We start from the raw sequence: 20695 nt of genomic DNA on the forward strand, positions 1-20695 counted from the left end.
ACTTCTGGCTATTTATTCATCTAAGCCACAATAAATAACAAGGCTTTGTCCTACCTGCTGCCATTAAGACTCTCTATCACCTCCAAAAGTAATGATCTTCATGGAGGCTCAGGATACAGGAATAATTTATTACTTGCCCAACAGCCAAAGCTGCATAACCTGAGCCTTTTTAACCCACGACAAGCAAGAACGCTCCTAGTAAGCATGAGGCACAATCTGACAGTTAAGAAAGTTTCAGAGAAACAAAACATGTTAGGATATTTTTTCTCATGTGTGCCATGAGCAAACAACATGGTCTGCTATCATAATTCAACTGTGGTGTTTGTAACCTGTTGGTCTGAGCACTTGCCCCAGTTTAAAGAGCATGTTAATGAAATGAAACTGCTATGGAGACCATGCTCTCATTAAAGTATGCTATCTTCTAATTGCCTTTGTAAATTTATCTGACACCAAAATAATACAATGAAATAAACAGAAACTTACCTGTATGACTCCTGTACAAGAATCCAAGAAAATACATCCCTTTGGCTCCTTTGATATTTTTTCATCTTTATAAAAATTCATAATATATGAATTATCTGACAACTGTGTCAGCTGGAAGTAGCGCTTTTTGAATGACTGAAGTGGGAAATAGAAAAAAAGAATGACAGTTGTTGTACTGCAAATTATTGTCACTCATACTTCACTCACAAGGTTTAAACAACAGGCACCTCCCAACTGCTCTTCAATGCACTATTTTGCAGACAACTGCAATATTACTCTACTATCTTTTAAAGTACTGTAATCAAACCTGAGATGTAAAGACCTAAATGACAGTGGCAAAGAAACATGCCTCGGTGGGGGGTATAAATCCACATGGAATAAAGAAAGAATGATGCTGTGGCCTTACCCGAACAGTGATGCTATTGTTTACTGTGCTGTTGAAATTCCCTTTATAAAGCCATCCAGACTTGTAAACTCCCGCTGCTAATCCTCCTCCTCCTCCACCACCACCACCTTTTGAAGAGGAGTGGGATGTTGTATCCTGCATGGAAGACATGATTAATATTGCATGGACTTGGTTTTTGAATTTTAAGATAAAAAAAAGTGTGAATATCTGCTTGCCAACAAATAATCATCTTTTCATCCCTTTTAAAATGCTATTAATATGCCTGCTGTGCACATGATGACATAGACAAAGCTCTTCCACTAAATTCAGAGTTATTTAAAATATTAAATACTTCATAGGAAATAATGAGCTTTCATTATAATTCTTTATTTAATATTAAACCAAGAAATAACTCTTCCCAGAGAAAAATTAATCAAAACAAAAAGCAAACCACCAAAAGACAGAATACATACTTCATCCTTATCCACGTCTTCATGATCGATTTCAAAGGAATGTGATGGCAGTTTCTCTGGTCTACATTCATTTCTGGAAGAGAAGGAAAAGTCTTTATTATTAAGTAATTTTGTACTTTCTATTTCAGGGAGACCACCACCCTGAGCCCCCAGGGCATCTTCAGGACACCCACTGCTGTAAGCCTGCTACCTCCTTTAAAAATCACTACAGTTTCAAATACAGCTTTTTTAATTTAGCTCAAGATATATTTTTTTTCCAATGCTATGGAGTTGCATCCTTTCTATACAAGCAATGAAACACCACCTCTTGTTCTCTTTTGTTGCTCTTTTGTCACAACAGGCAATAAAACCCAAATAATTTCCAAAGAGATTTCCCATTTAAGGCTGCAAAATGAATGAAAATTAACTCTTTAATAGCCTTTCCTAACCAAGGACAACATGAGAACATTTGGCTTAAAGCTTATCTGTCTCTAATATTTCGATACATTTTTACTATTCAATATGAGGAGCACAATCTTAAAGTAATTTTTAAAAATACACAGATGTCTTTTTGATGTGGTGCCATTTAAGGTCTTCATATTGTGGACTTAAAAACTAAAACTGCATATGAAAAAGCAAAGTACTTAAGCATTTGCTTAATTTTAAGCACAAAATATATTGTTACTTTATTTCAGAGTACTTACGAGTTGCAGAACTAAAGCTTAAGTAACAGCTAAATGCACATGTGAAAAACTCAAGGCTATTTTTAAATGGAGGAAAAATAGGGGCTTTTTCTGTGGTCTGAGACATACCAACATTGTTTTCAAATTCCTGAGGATTACAAATCTCATCTTGGAAATCTTCAGTTATCATATGAAAACCTACAAGAGTCATCATGCTAAAAGCCATCACTTATCAAGAAGACTGACTGCTCCAGAACTTACTTTCATCTACCGAGCCTTTGAGCAGGAGCAGCACAACACTACTCTCTACTGTGCAAGGAAGTCAATCCAAAGAGAAGTTGAGAAACCACACACTCCTAAGCAGGACTTCTCTCTCAATTTAGTGACTTTTACCTCACATTAGCACATGATATTAAATGTCACTAATTAACAACAACAATAAAAAAGTGGTAACTTTTACCCTTTGCATTTTCTATTGCTTTATACACTCTAACCTTCCTAATCCGCATGTTGCATTTCCTCCTCACTTTCCCCGTTTCAAAGTCTGTGTTTTCATGGTGTGACTACCCCACCACAATCCAAGTCAGCATTTCAGCAGAGCAGGAGAACCAATGCACACAGAACACAGGAGTGTTTAATTCCCAGTTTTAGTTTGTTCCAGGTTTGTCCAGTGTTTATTTAACCTGAGCAACTGATCAATATTTTGAATAAAAGGAACATTTGCAGTGTATTGATATCTGTGATGGAAATCCATTGCAGCTTTTCCAATGTAACCAAGGACAACTGTTGAAAATTCTTACACAAGCACTCCCTCCTATCCAAAACACCCAATGCCCTCCCCAAAAACCAAAGAACCTCAACCCAAATTCCACCTTTTATAAAAAACACTATTCAAGCCTTCACATTTTTAGACAAATAATGAATAAGCCAGTAGATTTTTGTCTACAAATTATCTTCTTTGGTATACCCTCTCTTTCTCTGCCTACTCTCTCTCTTTAAACCTGTATGAAGATGCAGAATTCAAAGGGACCAGACCTGAAATATTTCACAAATGTTCTGGGTTTTCTATGAACAACAGAAAAAACTTTGCTAATGACTACTTCTGTTCCCAGACACACACTAAGCACACAGCACACACTAAGCAAACCCTGTTCTTCCACTTTCCCTTGCTTGAGAAGCAAGAACACACCAGCACAAAGCATGACAAATGTTGTAAAAAGAGGTAGTGAGAACTCACAGAGAAGAATTTAAAGGGTAGAAAGACCAGAGGAAAACCTCAAAGGAGGAACATGCTCAAAGAAAAAAATAAAGCAACTGCTAAACATTTTAGTCATGTAGTGAACATGTTGAGCTCTTGCCTGGTGCTGCACCATGGTCATGTTGAGTCCTCACTGCCTGTCCCAGGCAGTCAGCATCATACTGCACCTGCTCCCCAGTCAGAAAGGGTCAGTATTCAGAAGGATTAACTTTGATATCTGAGACAAATCTGCTACACTGTGCAGCCATTCCTTGACGTGCTGTACGACTGCCCAACAGCACAGCATGGCCTCACGTACAAACAAGCAGGAACAAGTAGCATTTGTTAAGTCCCAATTTGTGTGTTTCTAAATGGGAAAGCCCATGAGAAGGTTTCTGCACCCCCTAAGTGAATGAAAGTACTTTAGCCACAGTTTGATCTGATAGCATAAATTATCTTCCTTTCTCATGATGCAAAACTAAACACCAAACGCTCACTCTTTCCCCGATACAACCATTTCCTGTAAAGGAATCAATACAACATGCTCAGGTTTCTGAGAGTGTGACAGCAGTTCTGCAGAAATGAAACAAAAATTGTGGAACTTGGGCATGCAGAGTTATCAACAGTGAGATGCAATACTACAATAAGGATGTATCAAGCCACTTTATTTTTCATCAGAAGAAGTGTCCAAAACACTGAACTTCCTAACACTGATGCTTAAGAGGCTGGAAATGGTATGAAATGTGGTGAACTCCAAACCAGCTCTGGTTAAGGTATACTAAGCTCAAAAGCATGACAACTTTCAGCAAACAAAATACAGACACTCCTGCTCTAACTTTGCTTTTGAAACATCAACCAGTGCTGCATCCAAACAATTTCTGAGTGCTATGTCCTGACACAAGAAAAACCAGATCTCATTTTGTTTTAATCTTCTATGCAAGGAGGAAAAAAAGTTAGATGAGAGACACCGCAACAGCCCTCGAGCATGAACTCATGAGAGCAAATCATATTAAGCACCATATAAAATAACCTTCAGAGGACATATATAATCAGCTAAAATGTACTATTGTGCAGAGTAATGCAGCCAGATCTGTCAAATGCATATTTCATAAGCGCAAAGATGCTTAAGTGGAAAACTGCTGTGCTACTAACATTTTTCTAGAGCACTAAATGCATTAATTTTCTAAAACAGTCAGTTCAATGGGTACTGAAAGAAATGTATGTTATTAATCTCTGATTAGCAAAACTGTTTTTAATGGCTTTTTGTACTATCATATTAACTGTTCATAAGAATACCAACATGCAAGAGGAAATGCAGATCTTAGGGAAGACTTGCAGCACAAAAACCTCTGAATACAGCATCTAAATGGACCATAAGAATCAGTTTATAGATTCCTTCAACAATATGCTTAGTTTGTATAGTTTCCATCCAAACCAAGCCTGAAGCACCCATTCTTGTATTATGTGCACATAACAACCTTTTTAGTCTGGTATAATGGTGTTTATGCCTTGAATTCCAGGAGAGGAGGCAGTAACACAGCTTGTTTGAAAATTCCATTATTTCATTAACTGCTCCTGAAACTAATCCTCAGGGCAGAGGGTACAAACCTGCCAGGGACAGGAGTGTGAGTGGAAAGTCATGTGAGAAGCAGTGAGAGCCAAATTGTTAATTTCTTTCCACTCAAGTCAAGGAACTTGTTCAGTCTCTTCTCAGCACCTTTACGCTGATTTTAATGGGCAGCCTCGAGGCACAGAAGGGATGCCTGCTTAGCCAGGCTCAGAAGGGATGCCTGCTTAGCCAGGCACCTGCACATTTCTGCAGCCTTGGATTACCAGGGCTGCACCAGCTGCACCCAGTTCTTCTGTACAGTGCGGCTAAAAAGCATTAAGCAAAACCCTACTCCATTGTTACACAGAGTAACTAAAAGGAGAATTAATCCCAGTTAAAGGTGAGTGACATTTATGCATTATTAAGGAAAATGGAAAGCCAGCTTTCCTGAATCAACTGTACTTTGAATACGCAAACACACTTCTAAGGATTTGAGTCAGCACTAGTAGAGTTTGTTGATACTACTGAATTCTGCAGAGTCTTGAACTTTTGCTAAAGGACCTTCTCTTCTCCTTTTTAAAAATGCAAGGCACTATAACTACAGTAAAACAAGCAGAGCGTATAAGACAAAGGAAAGTGCAAATATGGACAAAGCTCAACAAAAGGACACAAACCTCATAGGAAAGCATAAAAAAATAAAAGCTTTTGCTGTATCTTACTGTGGCAAGTGTCGAAAGTCTTCTGAATACTGCTCATATTTGTAGTTCACAACATGCCACTGGGAACTGTAGTATTTACAAGCCTAAAGAGAAAAAAACAGACAACAATAGAATTATTACAATTATTTAGACTCAAAAGGGCTACAGAACCAAGAAAGATCTGAAGGAGTCCTTTGTGCTAGAGGACATACTCTTCTCTGTATAGCTGGGTGCACAGTTCTTACAGGGAAGTCAGTCGTATGTTTCCAGATTCTGAAGCACCCTTTTAAATCAAATGCACTGAATCATACAAGATGGAGAAGGGGGCTGAGAGCCATTTAATAATCTTTAGTGATTCCCATCTACTCCGTAGGAAATACCATTAATTCTATGGCTACTGCCTCAAAAAACACAACCTACTTTAGGTCTGACTTTCCCCATGGACATTACACATTTTTTGTTGCATCGTATTCTATTACCTGAGCTTCCCATTGCAAATACATTTGCCCTTACTCTTTCTATTCCTCCTTGTTGCAGCACAAGCCCTCTACTTCTTGTTCTGCCCTTAAGGATTGACCTTTAACCTCTTACCAACATTCAGGAATATATTAATAGGACTATCACTTCCCACCAGAGTCTCATTTCCCCTTTCATGGTGAATTTGCTTGGTCATCTCATCATCTCCTTGTAGTTTTTATTTTCTAAAAAACTTCTTGCTGAGTTTGCATTCTTCTTTTAAAATTGTTCTTTGATATATCAATCTCCCTGGAATAAGGGAACCAGACCTGAACAAAGTGCTTTGCTATGCTTTCAAATAGACCAGAATAACAGTGGGATTTACTCGATGCATAATTTTAAACAATGCAATTAAACACAAGATGACATTTTTAAAGGCACTGAGATGCATGAAATATGTACAGCTATTGATAAGTTTAAGTACAGCAGTCTGCAGTAAACACATCCCATGTGAATCTAGCATCTACTTTCTGTTCTGATATAAGCCCTCATCTTACAGGATGCAGAATAAAGTGTGAGTGTTAGAAAATATAAAATAATAGTATATCCTCCAAGAATGAACATAACACTATAACATTTAACTGACTAACTCTGCACTTTGCAGGGTCAGGTCCAAAGCCTACCCCAGACAGCCACATTCCTACCCCACTCCAATGCTGACTGCACTTTGCCTTTCAATAAAGAGGGGGGAAAAACCCACAACAAAAAAAACAAAAACAAAAAACCCTGACCTGTTTTGTGAATCTTCATAAAACAGTTTGGTAACACTTCTATATATGTGGTCTAATTTTTAATCTAAATTTTAGTTACATATACTTGATAGTCCTGAACTACTAGAATGCTTTCACAAGAGCAACATTTACCCTGTTTTACATGAGCCAACGAAAAGCTCATTCACTGAATGCTGTGAGGATGAGCAGAGACCTTCAAATTCACACTTCACTTGCTTTCTATTTGGCAACCTTAAACCAACAGAACCTTTTACAGAAAGGACCAGTTTTTCCCCTGTGCTACTTTCATTACTAAGTATTCTACTTAACAGATGCAATTAAAGCCCACAGAGAATTCTCAATGCAGTCTTTTATTGCAAACATGATAGGCTGATGTGTTCAAAACAACAGTTGTGAATTCCATGTAGAGCAGGCCAGTGTTTTAGCTTACAACTATAAAGGTTTATTGTGCTCCTCCAAGAAAAAGCTAATCAAAATAAAAATCAAAGGGGACAAGCAGCACGTTCAAGTTTCATTCAGTAAATTCACAAAAGGCAAGCCAACTCAGTGCAACAGCTAATGCTGTTAATGAACTAGCTTGTTGTAGTTATCTAATGTAAATTAGATCTAGGATGAGAAAACAACAAAACAAACCACTAAACTTACAGCATTTGCTCTTCAGAACACTCCAACTAAACTCCAGACATTTTTGCTGACTGCACTGACTACTAATGATGTGGGGTTTTTTTTACTTTGAATTTATTATTGGAAATTGAATTTTAACAATGAGGAAAAATACCTACAAACCTGATTTGAGGAGCAAGGAAAACTTTTCTAGAGACAGATATTTTATCAAGAGGTCAGAACTGGCTGTTCCTGGCAAAGAGGGGAGGCACCAGTGCAGGGGCTCTTGAGCTCAAGTGGACTGTGGGGGAGGAAAAATATAGATGGAGAAATGGAAGTTTTGGGACGTGGGAGGGGGCTGGCACATGTTTGCATGAATTTTCCTACTGCATTGTTGACCAGGCAGGCTGCACAGCCCATTCCCAAGTGCCCTATCAAATCCAGGTCATTTTTTTTTTTTTTTTTTTTCTTGCCCAGATACCTTCATTTTTTCCTTAGAGAGACAGCCAATCCTGCAAGTTTTTTCCACCTGTAATTTCAGATATTATTCAGATTTTTTGAGGGTAGTTATAGCTTTGCTAATTTTTCCAAATGTTTGCAGCACGGCAGTTTTCCACTTAAGCATCTTCACTCTATTTTGATAGAGTGCTTTTCAGCCAGCAGGGTCCTTACTGCTCTAAGGATGTAGGGTGAGGACTACAGTTACACCCACAAAGAAAAGTAGCCAACAGTGGGGTGTAGGAAAGCTCAGTCTCAACAGCTCTGCCCAGCAAGCTTGTTTCTTCATTGTCCTCATCTTTGAGTCATTTTCCATAAGTTAAACATCAGATGGAGTGACTAAACAGGTCTAAGTAATGCTGTGTGAGCAGAGCACCATTGGTATCCACTCTGGGTTTATTCAGGCTCTCTTGCTGGATGTGCTGGCAGATTCCAGATGCCACACACAGGACACACATGTCTTTAATACCTCACCTCTGTTCCCGGGCTTTTTCCAACAGCTTGCTGAGATGACACCTGCCTAGATGTCTGTGATTTGAAAGAAGCAGTTCGCTCTACAATGACTTTTAAAGCTACAAGTGTGTTCAAACACAGCTCAAGAGCGACAGATTTTTGAGGGAGACAGGCCTGACTTGAACCTATGCAACTGGCCCTTTGATAATACCAATAAGCCCCACATCAGCCCATCTGTGCAACAGAAGGCAACACATCTCAGTGACCAGTAAGAAGTGCACAGAACAGTGGTGACAAGAAAGCAATGTAAGCTCTAACACCTTTGCTAGAACATGGACAAGACCAGCAGTGACAGCCCTGCGAGCTAATCCAAGGCCCTGCAAGTTACCCCAGGCGAGCCCTTCCTGACTCCTCAAGCAAATGGATGGGTGAGGATGTACCTGGCCTACCTGAGAAGGAGGGATGAGACAGTTTCTCACAAGCTCCTCTGGGCTTTTTTTCCACAGTTACACTGTATAACCTAGGAAAGCTTTTGCAGCAAGTTGCTGCATCCTTCTGTCCCTGAAAAGATCCTGGCGCATCCCCCCTTCATCTACTGGACCAGCTCCTCTGCAAACATGATTCCCAAAACCATATCCAAGTAATATGTGTCACTTTTGGAGGGATCACCTGGCTTAAACTCATTAAGAAATGACAGTTGACAGCTAATGTTTATTTACTTTCTGGATTTGTTTTTTAATATATACCTAAGATTTCTTTCATAGAGATAAATGCTCACAAACAGCACACGTGTGTATGTGCCTGCAAACTGTGAAAATACTGACTTGATGCAAACAAGTGTGGGCCTAAATACGTTGCAATTAGATATAGCTTAAGTTCCTCAGACTAAATATAACTTTGAATTGCAAAATGCTCCTTCCCCTTGTATTTCCAAATGAAATGTGGGAAAAATTCCAAGGATTGCCATTTGATCTGCAGATTCAGTTCCCAACAGAGTTGGAAACGGTGATATTAAGAATGTTTTCACTGTCTAAAAAGAAGAATTTTATTTTGTTTATTGTGGATTGAATGTTTCTGTTTGTCAAAATTATGGACCACAAGGACAATGCTGACTAGCATAAATACGTGCAGCAGACTCCTTGAGGAGTGAGAAAATCCAGAATTTGGAAGGAAACGTTAGAGAACAGAATTCAAGAAAGTCAGCAATACTTAAAAAAAATAAACATTGAAGAGAATTTTATTCTGGCTTTAAAAATTTCTGGAAACTTCTCTTTTCTTTGGAACCTGATTTAGTTACTCTAACTCCTCCTTCCTAAGGAAAATTAAGACAGAAAAATCCTAAAGGAAAATATAATGAATGATAATTAATGATAATTAACTAGGTATTACCTTTACAATACACCTAATAATAAGGTACAAATTAATAAAGGGACTCAGATATTAATAAATCATAAAATGTTAATTCTCTTTGCATCCTAGAGAAAAAACTTAGTTATCAAAGGACTATTTATTCAAGACACCTAATTTTACTTTAAATTTTTGTTTTACAGTTTCAGCAGAAAGGAGAAGGTTAGACACCTTATTTAAAGTGAATTCTTATGCCTCACCCATTACTACAATATCTGAACATCACCAACAGTGAAAGTTTTTGGTTACTGGGGAATCTAAGAGCAGAATTAAGAGAACTGACTTAGCCAACAAGGCACAAACCTTCCATTACAGGTTAACAGCATCCAATGTGATCCATACTGAAAGCTTTCCTTGGCAACATCAGCCTCATCTGGCTTGTCAGCTCTTTTGCACCCATAAACTGATATTGCACAGGCAATCCAGTCATCCCTGGCATGCCTGTAAGTACTGTTCATGGTTTCACAGTATATTTGGAGAAAGAGAAAACTCCTTCATTGATTTAGTGTGTTGGCTTTTTCACAACTCCAGAAAAGAAGTGAAGGTCACAAGCCCCACTCCTCCACATATACCCAGAAGTACTGAATACCAGCCTGGAACAGAGCAGACTGCTGCTGGGTCAGTACAGATTGGTGCCATTGATGCAGTGGACTACAAACACAGATCTTCACAGCACCCCATGCTCGTTTTACATCAGTTTTGGCTAGAGACCATCCTCTTCCTGGAGCTTATTTTATATATAGCTTTTGACTTTGTGGCAAAATGGAACATATGCATTATTACTTTTATGGTGGGTCTTATCCTGCTGCTACAACATGTACATGCTTAGTTCTGTAGTACTGCTCTTTGACACTGCTTTGCTCCTCTCTCCCCCTCCCCTTGCCTCACTGGTATTGCAGAGAAAGCTAATAGTTGTGCTCAATATGTATTTTAACAGGTTGTCATCAGCATCCTCTTGGAGCACTCAGCTGTAACGATTCCTGGACACTGTTCAATTTTTAGACCTACCACTTTGTCTGTAAAGCAATGAGTACAGGGCTGGCCTTGCAACTTGTGGAACCTTAAAATAAAAAAGCAGACCCCAAAGTGCTGAAAGGGCAGCAAGTCTTCTGGGAAGGTAGGTACGTCCACAAGCTATGTTACCTTTTAACCCCACTGTCAAATTAAGAAAGATGGCAAGGTTCAGGCAATTTGAGCTGGCAGTAAGTTGTTACTGCTCTTTCTAGACATGCTGCAGAGAAATAGGGCCAGCCTGCAAAATGTCATGTTGGATACAATTCAACAGTTACATTTCTGTCTAATCTTGGATTTGAATTTTTCTAATCCCTGTGTTTGTCTGTAACTGACTTTTCCCCCACAAATTACCCTGCAGTTACAGTGCATATGAAATAGCCCACACACAACAAATTAATAAAATAAATAGCAATCTGTGAAAAAAAGCAGAGAACACACATATTACAGGGTAATTATAAGTACTTGGAAGTAAATCCTTTAGAGAAGCTGGTTGAAAATTTGCTTTCATAAATCTGTGTTAATACAAATACTGAGCTACACTGTACATCTCCAGATAAAGATGGGGAAGGTTCAGGGAGCCATCAAAAGTAAATTCCTTTGAACACTGAAGCTTCTGTTCTCCTTCAAAGTGATAAAACTACTCCTCAGATAGCTATAATATACCCCTCTGAATAAGAAAAATACCTTGTAATAACTCTACCAGTCTAGAACAGTGTCAAATAGTTCTATGTTTTGGAAAGATATAAATATTTTCAAAGGGCAAAGTGCATTCAGTTCACCAATGAGAAGCAATAATGTAAAAATATTGATATTGATATCAGTGGACTAGTAGTGACAAGGAATGCAGTTGGAAAAAAATAGAATGAGGCCAGTTCAGTGAATTTGTATTTTTTTCTAGAAAAACACATTCAGAATAGACACCTGCAGATATGCTGTTTACCCTCCCCCTCTTTCCAGCCTCCAAAATTCAAACCTGAGCCAAATCACCTGAACAATACTAAAAGAAAAAAAAGTTCATTATAACCACAGCAAACCTCCACCAAACCATTGGTTTTATTTAAAATTAAAGGATAAAAACATTAGATATTTACCTCTTTAACAAATAAATTTTCTGCTTTTTGTTCTGCATCTTCAGGTACAGAAGGATACAGTGTCCTGATTTCCAGTGAAATTGTGTCTGTCTGACAATAAACAAAAAGAAACCAAATTAGTCAGAGTGACAGAACAGCAGTTTTGTCTCATGAAGAGGTTAAGAACCTTATTATGACTTGCATTTTTCAACTTCTCATGCAGCCAATACACATGCATACCAACAACTACAACCCAGCTCCAGCCCACACACGCTATGCAGTACTATCAGCTAAAGCTTTCATTCCAAGCAAAAGCAATGTTTGAATAGACTTCTGGGAATAAAGCTGTTCCAAGCAAACTTGCTTCAGACTCTGAGGTTTCTAATCAAAAAGTCACCAAGTCTTCCTTACACCCTCTCCCAGAAACATACACCAAACATACACCAAATCCAACAGTGTCACTTGTTTCCTCCACTTTTCTTCTGCATCTCACACCTTTTCACTAAGGAATGAGGAAACAAACTAAAAGCTTTGACTCTTTTGGAAGGAGAAGATATGAGCAGAAAGTTCTCCCAAGAAGTTGTGAAAGGACTGCCAGAGGACAGCTTGCTGGTTGGAAAGCTAGTGGAACCAGGCAACAACTCCTCAGTGGGGCATTCCTACCCATGGGCACAGGCAGCAGAGCAGGACTGACATGTTCCTGGCAAAGAGGGGAGGCACCAGTGCAGGGGCTCTTGAGCTCAAGTGGACTGTGGGGGAGGAAAAATATAGATGGAGAAATGGAAGTTTTGGGACGTGGGAGGGGGTTGGCACATGTTTGCATGAATTTTCCTACTGCATTGTTGACCAGGCAGGCTGCACAGCCCATTCCCAAGTGCCCTATCAAATCCAGGTCATTTTTTTTTTTTTTTTTTTTTCTTGCCCAGATACCTTCATTTTTTCCTTAGAGAGACAGCCAATCCTGCAAGTTTTTTCCACCTGTAATTTCAGATATTATTCAGATTTTTTGAGGGTAGTTATAGCTTTGCTAATTTTTCCAAATGTTTGCAGCACGGCAGTTTTCCACTTAAGCATCTTCACTCTATTTTGATAGAGTGCTTTTCAACCAGCAGGGTCCTTACTGCTCTAAGGATGAAGGGTGAGGACTACAGTTACACCCACAAAGAAAAGTAGCCAACAGTGGGGTGTAGGAAAGCTCAGTCTCAACAGCTCTGCCCAGCAAGCTTGTTTCTTCATTGTCCTCATCTTTGAGTCATTTTCCATAAGTTAAACATCAGATGGAGTGACTAAACAGGTCTAAGTAATGCTGTGTGAGCAGAGCACCATTGGTATCCACTCTGGGTTTATTCAGGCTCTCTTGCTGGATGTGCTGGCAGATTCCAGATGCCACACACAGGACACACATGTCTTTAATACCTCACCTCTGTTCCCGGGCTTTTTCCAACAGCTTGCTGAGATGACACCTGCCTATAGATGTCTGTGATTTGAAAGAAGCAGTTCGCTCTACAATGACTTTTAAAGCTACAAGTGTGTTCAAACACAGCTCAAGAGCGACAGATTTTTGAGGGAGACAGGCCTGACTTGAACCTATGCAACTGGCCCTTTGATAATACCAATAAGCCCCACATCAGCCCATCTGTGCAACAGAAGGCAACACATCTCAGTGACCAGTAAGAAGTGCACAGAACAGTGGTGACAAGAAAGCAATGTAAGCTCTAACACCTTTGCTAGAACATGGACAAGACCAGCAGTGACAGCCCTGCGAGCTAATCCAAGGCCCTGCAAGTTACCCCAGGCGAGCCCTTCCTGACTCCTCAAGCAAATGGATGGGTGAGGATGTACCTGGCCTACCTGAGAAGGAGGGATGAGACAGTTTCTCACAAGCTCCTCTGGGCTTTTTTTCCACAGTTACACTGTATAACCTAGGAAAGCTTTTGCAGCAAGTTGCTGCATCCTTCTGTCCCTGAAAAGATCCTGGCGCATCCCCCCTGCATCTACTGGACCAGCTCCTCTGCAAACATGATTCCCAAAACCATATCCAAGTAATATGTGTCACTTTTGGAGGGATCACCTGGCTTAAACTCATTAAGAAATGACAGTTGACAGCTAATGTTTATTTACTTTCTGGATTTGTTTTTTAATATATACCTAAGATTTCTTTCATAGAGATAAATGCTCACAAACAGCACACGTGTGTATGTGCCTGCAAACTGTGAAAATACTGACTTGATGCAAACAAGTGTGGGCCTAAATACGTTGCAATTAGATATAGCTTAAGTTCCTCAGACTAAATATAACTTTGAATTGCAAAATGCTCCTTCCCCTTGTATTTCCAAATGAAATGTGGGAAAAATTCCAAGGATTGCCATTTGATCTGCAGATTCAGTTCCCAACAGAGTTGGAAACGGTGATATTAAGAATGTTTTCACTGTCTAAAAAGAAGAATTTTATTTTGTTTATTGTGGATTGAATGTTTCTGTTTGTCAAAATTATGGACCACAAGGACAATGCTGACTAGCATAAATACGTGCAGCAGACTCCTTGAGGAGTGAGAAAATCCAGAATTTGGAAGGAAACGTTAGAGAACAGAATTCAAGAAAGTCAGCAATACTTAAAAAAAATAAACATTGAAGACAATTTTATTCTGGCTTTAAAAATTTCTGGAAACTTCTCTTTTCTTTGGAACCTGATTTAGTTACTCTAACTCCTCCTTCCTAAGGAAAATTAAGACAGAAAAATCCTAAAGGAAAATATAATGAATGATAATTAATGATAATTAACTAGGTATTACCTTTACAATACACCTAATAATAAGGTACAAATTAATAAAGGGACTCAGATATTAATAAATCATAAAATGTTAATTCTCTTTGCATCCTAGAGAAAAAACTTAGTTATCAAAGGACTATTTATTCAAGACACCTAATTTTACTTTAAATTTTTGTTTTACAGTTTCAGCAGAAAGGAGAAGGTTAGACACCTTATTTAAAGTGAATTCTTATGCCTCACCCATTACTACAATATCTGAACATCACCAACAGTGAAAGTTTTTGGTTACTGGGGAATCTAAGAGCAGAATTAAGAGAACTGACTTAGCCAACAAGGCACAAACCTTCCATTACAGGTTAACAGCATCCAATGTGATCCATACTGAAAGCTTTCCTTGGCAACATCAGCCTCATCTGGCTTGTCAGCTCTTTTGCACCCATAAACTGATATTGCACAGGCAATCCAGTCATCCCTGGCATGCCTGTAAGTACTGTTCATGGTTTCACAGTATATTTGGAGAAAGAGAAAACTCCTTCATTGATTTAGTGTGTTGGCTTTTTCACAACTCCAGAAAAGAAGTGAAGGTCACAAGCCCCACTCCTCCACATATACCCAGAAGTACTGAATACCAGCCTGGAACAGAGCAGACTGCTGCTGGGTCAGTACAGATTGGTGCCATTGATGCAGTGGACTACAAACACAGATCTTCACAGCACCCCATGCTCGTTTTACATCAGTTTTGGCTAGAGACCATCCTCTTCCTGGAGCTTATTTTATATATAGCTTTTGACTTTGTGGCAAAATGGAACATATGCATTATTACTTTTATGGTGGGTCTTATCCTGCTGCTACAACATGTACATGCTTAGTTCTGTAGTACTGCTCTTTGACACTGCTTTGCTCCTCTCTCCCCCTCCCCTTGCCTCACTGGTATTGCAGAGAAAGCTAATAGTTGTGCTCAATATGTATTTTAACAGGTTGTCATCAGCATCCTCTTGGAGCACTCAGCTGTAACGATTCCTGGACACTGTTCAATTTTTAGACCTACCACTTTGTCTGTAAAGCAATGAGTACAGGGCTGGCCTTGCAACTTGTGGAACCTTAAAATAAAAAAGCAGACCCCAAAGTGCTGAAAGGGCAGCAAGTCTTCTGGGAAGGTAGGTACGTCCACAAGCTATGTTACCTTTTAACCCCACTGTCAAATTAAGAAAGATGGCAAGGTTCAGGCAATTTGAGCTGGCAGTAAGTTGTTACTGCTCTTTCTAGACATGCTGCAGAGAAATAGGGCCAGCCTGCAAAATGTCATGTTGGATACAATTCAACAGTTACATTTCTGTCTAATCTTGGATTTGAATTTTTCTAATCCCTGTGTTTGTCTGTAACTGACTTTTCCCCCACAAATTACCCTGCAGTTACAGTGCATATGAAATAGCCCACACACAACAAATTAATAAAATAAATAGCAATCTGTGAAAAAAAGCAGAGAACACACATATTACAGGGTAATTATAAGTACTTGGAAGTAAATCCTTTAGAGAAGCTGGTTGAAAATTTGCTTTCATAAATCTGTGTTAATACAAATACTGAGCTACACTGTACATCTCCAGATAAAGATGGGGAAGGTTCAGGGAGCCATCAAAAGTAAATTCCTTTGAACACTGAAGCTTCTGTTCTCCTTCAAAGTGATAAAACTACTCCTCAGATAGCTATAATATACCCCTCTGAATAAGAAAAATACCTTGTAATAACTCTACCAGTCTAGAACAGTGTCAAATAGTTCTATGTTTTGGAAAGATATAAATATTTTCAAAGGGCAAAGTGCATTCAGTTCACCAATGAGAAGCAATAATGTAAAAATATTGATATTGATATCAGTGGACTAGTAGTGACAAGGAATGCAGTTGGAAAAAAATAGAATGAGGCCAGTTCAGTGAATTTGTATTTTTTTCTAGAAAAACACATTCAGAATAGACACCTGCAGATATGCTGTTTACCCTCCCCCTCTTTCCAGCCTCCAAAATTCAAACCTGAGCCAAATCACCTGAACAATACTAAAAGAAAAAAAAGTTCATTATAACCACAGCAAACCTCCACCAAACCATTGGTTTTATTTAAAATTAAAGGATAAAAACATTAGATATTTACCTCTTTAACAAATAAATTTTCTGCTTTTTGTTCTGCATCTTCAGGTACAGAAGGATACAGTGTCCTGATTTCCAGTGAAATTGTGTCTGTCTGACAATAAACAAAAAGAAACCAAATTAGTCAGAGTGACAGAACAGCAGTTTTGTCTCATGAAGAGGTTAAGAACCTTATTATGACTTGCATTTTTCAACTTCTCATGCAGCCAATACACATGCATACCAACAACTACAACCCAGCTCCAGCCCACACACGCTATGCAGTACTATCAGCTAAAGCTTTCATTCCAAGCAAAAGCAATGTTTGAATAGACTTCTGGGAATAAAGCTGTTCCAAGCAAACTTGCTTCAGACTCTGAGGTTTCTAATCAAAAAGTCACCAAGTCTTCCTTACACCCTCTCCCAGAAACATACACCAAACATACACCAAATCCAACAGTGTCACTTGTTTCCTCCACTTTTCTTCTGCATCTCACACCTTTTCACTAAGGAATGAGGAAACAAACTAAAAGCTTTGACTCTTTTGGAAGGAGAAGATATGAGCAGAAAGTTCTCCCAAGAAGTTGTGAAAGGACTGCCAGAGGACAGCTTGCTGGTTGGAAAGCTAGTGGAACCAGGCAACAACTCCTCAGTGGGGCATTCCTACCCATGGGCACAGGCAGCAGAGCAGGACTGACATGGGACTCCTGAAGCTTCCTGCTACCTCCTTTCATACTCAATAGAAGCTGCAGAAATTAAGCCATACTTTTAGAAGCAGCTCCCAGCTTAGCTGACTTGTCAGGCCTCACAGCAGGAAACCACACAGAGAAGTGGATCTCAATAAGGTTTTCACAAGCTTCCCTTAGTTCCCAAGGAGAGGCCAAGGCCACTAGCAGTGCTCCTCTCTGTGACCCAGGCCCTCCATGCTGAGGTAAGGAAAGGCAAACACTTTGCAAAATTAACATGACAGGAAGATTTGGGGTATTTTGAATTAATCCACAAATCTGGTCTACTCATTTTCTCTGCCATAAGAGGGGAAAACAACCAAAATCAACCCCCAGCAGACCAGACTCTGCTCAGATACAATAGAGCAACTCCATCACTCAAGACAACAAAAGGAATAAAGCCAAGATGAATCTGATCTCCCAAGGTCATTTTTTCTTCCATCACAGAAAGTTTAGTATGAAGAACCACTACTTACTAATACCATGGAGCAGGCTGCAGTACCTACTGTGCCACCCCTAGAGAATCTCCTCTTAATACCCAGATTCAGACTACAAAGTGTTTTTTTTTTTCCTCTAAAAAACAGAAGCACCCAGAGTCTCAGAGTCAATTGGCTGGATATTCTTGGCTGCATTTTCCCTTGCAGCTTACACACACCACGCTTATTCCCTCCACCACTTTCCATATGAGCAATTAAGAAGAAAAGGCAGATGCAAACGTCACAGAATTCCCCAAACTTTTTCTGTTTCATCTGGATGGCAGAGGATACAACATGATTAAAACACTTTGTCTACAATAAATAATGGTGGTGCCTCATAGACACCACAAAGTGATAAAACCCCTGTTGTTCTGACAAACTAAGTCCAGTTTCCTAATTGTGGGTTCCTGGGCTCTGCCCAGCTATACTACCAAAGCCTGCATGCAGTGGAGATTTACACAATCATTTTAGTATGTAACTGAAAGAGAAAACAGATGGAGAAGCATGAATTTTCAGATTACATTTTGTACTAGTGAAGATGCCTGAATCCTTGGTTGCTTAGGGACTTCCCAGAAGTACTCAATGGAACACATTTCATTATTTTTACTTAATAGATATGTGACATTTTAAGACCTTTTTTTAAAATGGTTCTGAGAAGATGCAAACCCTGAGCACAGCTGAAAAGCCATGGGTGCATCTGACGTTCACCAGACAGAGCTCTTCCCAGGACTGAGGTCAGCAGCAGCAGCCCCATAGCATGCACACCCTCCTGCCATGATGTCACCATCGCTGAAGATCAGCTGCTCTTTCCAGGCTAAGGCAGAGGGTGAGGCCACAAAAAGAGGCATGTGATGCACTCTGTGCCTTGCACTGACCCTGCAGGGATGGTGACTAAGCTGCAGCGTGACCAACAGCCTTTGCTGGTTGTCAAGAACAAAACTTATCTGCCCCATGTATCACACAGAAGAGTTTCCAGGCTTTTTTTAGTTAAGGCATATAGCAAGCCAAATTTTTCACCTAATACAATGCCTGTCGACTGATAACACACTGACCAAGATAGCTAACATTTGTCTTAATGGGGTCCATGTGCCTGCCTTCCCTTCCACAGCTTGTTAAAAAAACTGCAGCTGATCAAGACACACAATTTAAGGCCACTGTTTCTCTTGCAGTATAATCCTCCCGTCCTTCTCAAAAAAGCCTGTGCTTGAAAGAAAGAAACAGAGCCGTGCAAAACAGAGAAACCAGGTTACCATTGGGCCTGTGGCATTGCAAACTTTGCCAAAGAATATCACAGGTTTATTTGCATAGAATTGGGACATGGAAAATATTGTGTACTGTTATATTTAAACTTGTTTAAAGAACTACAAAGCACTTCCCTTCTGAGAATTAGTTACATTGAACCACTTAGCTGCAAAAGCCTTGCCACAAAAACGCTTCCTGTTCATAGTCTATTATTTCCAAAGTTAAATGCTCTTAAGGGCAGATCAGGCATAGCACAAATTCACTGCTGTTTGTTGGGGTTTTTTTTACTTCAGAAAACAACTAGATTTCAACAGCAGACTAAGTGCTTCTGAAAGGGTCATGAACAAAAATAAAGGATTTTATTAACAGAGAACAGTGGTTATAAATGTGCCTTGAATGCAGCCTCATTTTCTAAAGTTTAGGCAGTCATAGCAATTGTCTGTTCAAATCAAAGGACAAATATCTTCTAATTTCTGCATGCAAACTGTGATAATCAAATAATGCAGGTATTAGCCTAAAACATTAAATTACATAATTCTTATGAATTAATTTTTTAATCTACTTTACATAAATATCCTGTAGCCAACAATTATTTCTGGCATTCAGCCAGACTGTCTCATTAGCATAAATTGTTGGACACAGGTGTTTGATTAGTTATAAGATGCAATTTAATTAAGTGCTTTTGTTTGTTACAAACACTTTCTACAGTGAAAGCAACAAGTTTATATTACTCCTTATCAACAATTGATTAGGAATGTTTTCAGACAATGTCTATTTCCCACTGACAGAGTGAATTTAGTGTATGAAAATGTGAGTTCAAATTCCATTAGCCATTTAAAAACATTTTCACACTGAACCTATTGTAATAGCTTTTAGGCTGAATGCATGTTACCAGTGGTTAAATATTCAGACAGATGCATAAAAAATGATTATATTCACTTCCTGAAAAGGCAGCCCTTCTAAGAGAGCTAACCACATACGGGTAGAAACGTTCCTGTCTGTTAACACTTAGATTCAATCTCACTAAAGAAAAATTGCTCTGCCCCATTTTCCTCCAAACAAGCAGATCTACTTAACATTATCAAAATCTGTAATGAGTTAGTTTAGCAAATTAAAAAGCAGAATAAGACACAACTCTGCTGTAAAAATGTCCTCCTATATGGGGCTCCTGGCAGGCTGCTGTCCCAGCATGGACCTTACCAAGGAGGTACGTTTATGGGGGCAAAGCAAAGAAGCACAAGCACTGGGCACTTTTAAAGGACAGGTTTTGCCCCAGCACTCACTGAATCACGGTCAGTGTAGGAGACTGTGCTTTGCCCACACAGTGTTTGTTTTGCTGGCTTTACTAGCTCTATTTAAACAGCTGGAGTGCATCCCTCTAAGTCGAGATACCTCTTGTTTTCCTGCCCCTTACAGCCAATCTGAGCTTGCACATCAAGAATGCCTGTTACAGTCATGGCAATAATGGACTCAGTTTCTGCTCCTCTAAGAATGAGCACAGACTGCCTATCACATGGGAAAGTGGGAGACAAGTCATGTGCTATTGAAAATAACCCATGATCTCACCAATGAAACTCTTCAGAT

General features: G+C 39.2%; 1 protein-coding gene across 1 annotated transcript in view; it reads right to left on the bottom strand.

The window, feature by feature from the left end:
* DOCK10 (dedicator of cytokinesis 10) overlaps nt 1-20695 on the bottom strand; it is a 127779-nt gene that overhangs the window by 70030 nt on the left and 37054 nt on the right. Inside the window, exons 3-7 of the mRNA XM_010001659.1 lie at nt 16694-16783; nt 5509-5591; nt 1342-1414; nt 890-1024; nt 484-618 (exon numbers count right to left, since the gene is read on the bottom strand). Coding sequence (XP_009999961.1) covers nt 484-618; nt 890-1024; nt 1342-1414; nt 5509-5591; nt 16694-16783 — 516 coding nt within the window. The remainder of the gene's footprint in view (nt 1-483; nt 619-889; nt 1025-1341; nt 1415-5508; nt 5592-16693; nt 16784-20695) is intronic.

The sequence above is a fragment of the Chaetura pelagica genome, unplaced genomic scaffold (genome assembly GCF_000747805.2).
Source record: "Chaetura pelagica isolate M959 unplaced genomic scaffold, ChaPel_1.0 scaffold207, whole genome shotgun sequence".
In the NCBI taxonomy this organism is placed as follows: Eukaryota; Metazoa; Chordata; class Aves; order Apodiformes; family Apodidae; genus Chaetura; species Chaetura pelagica.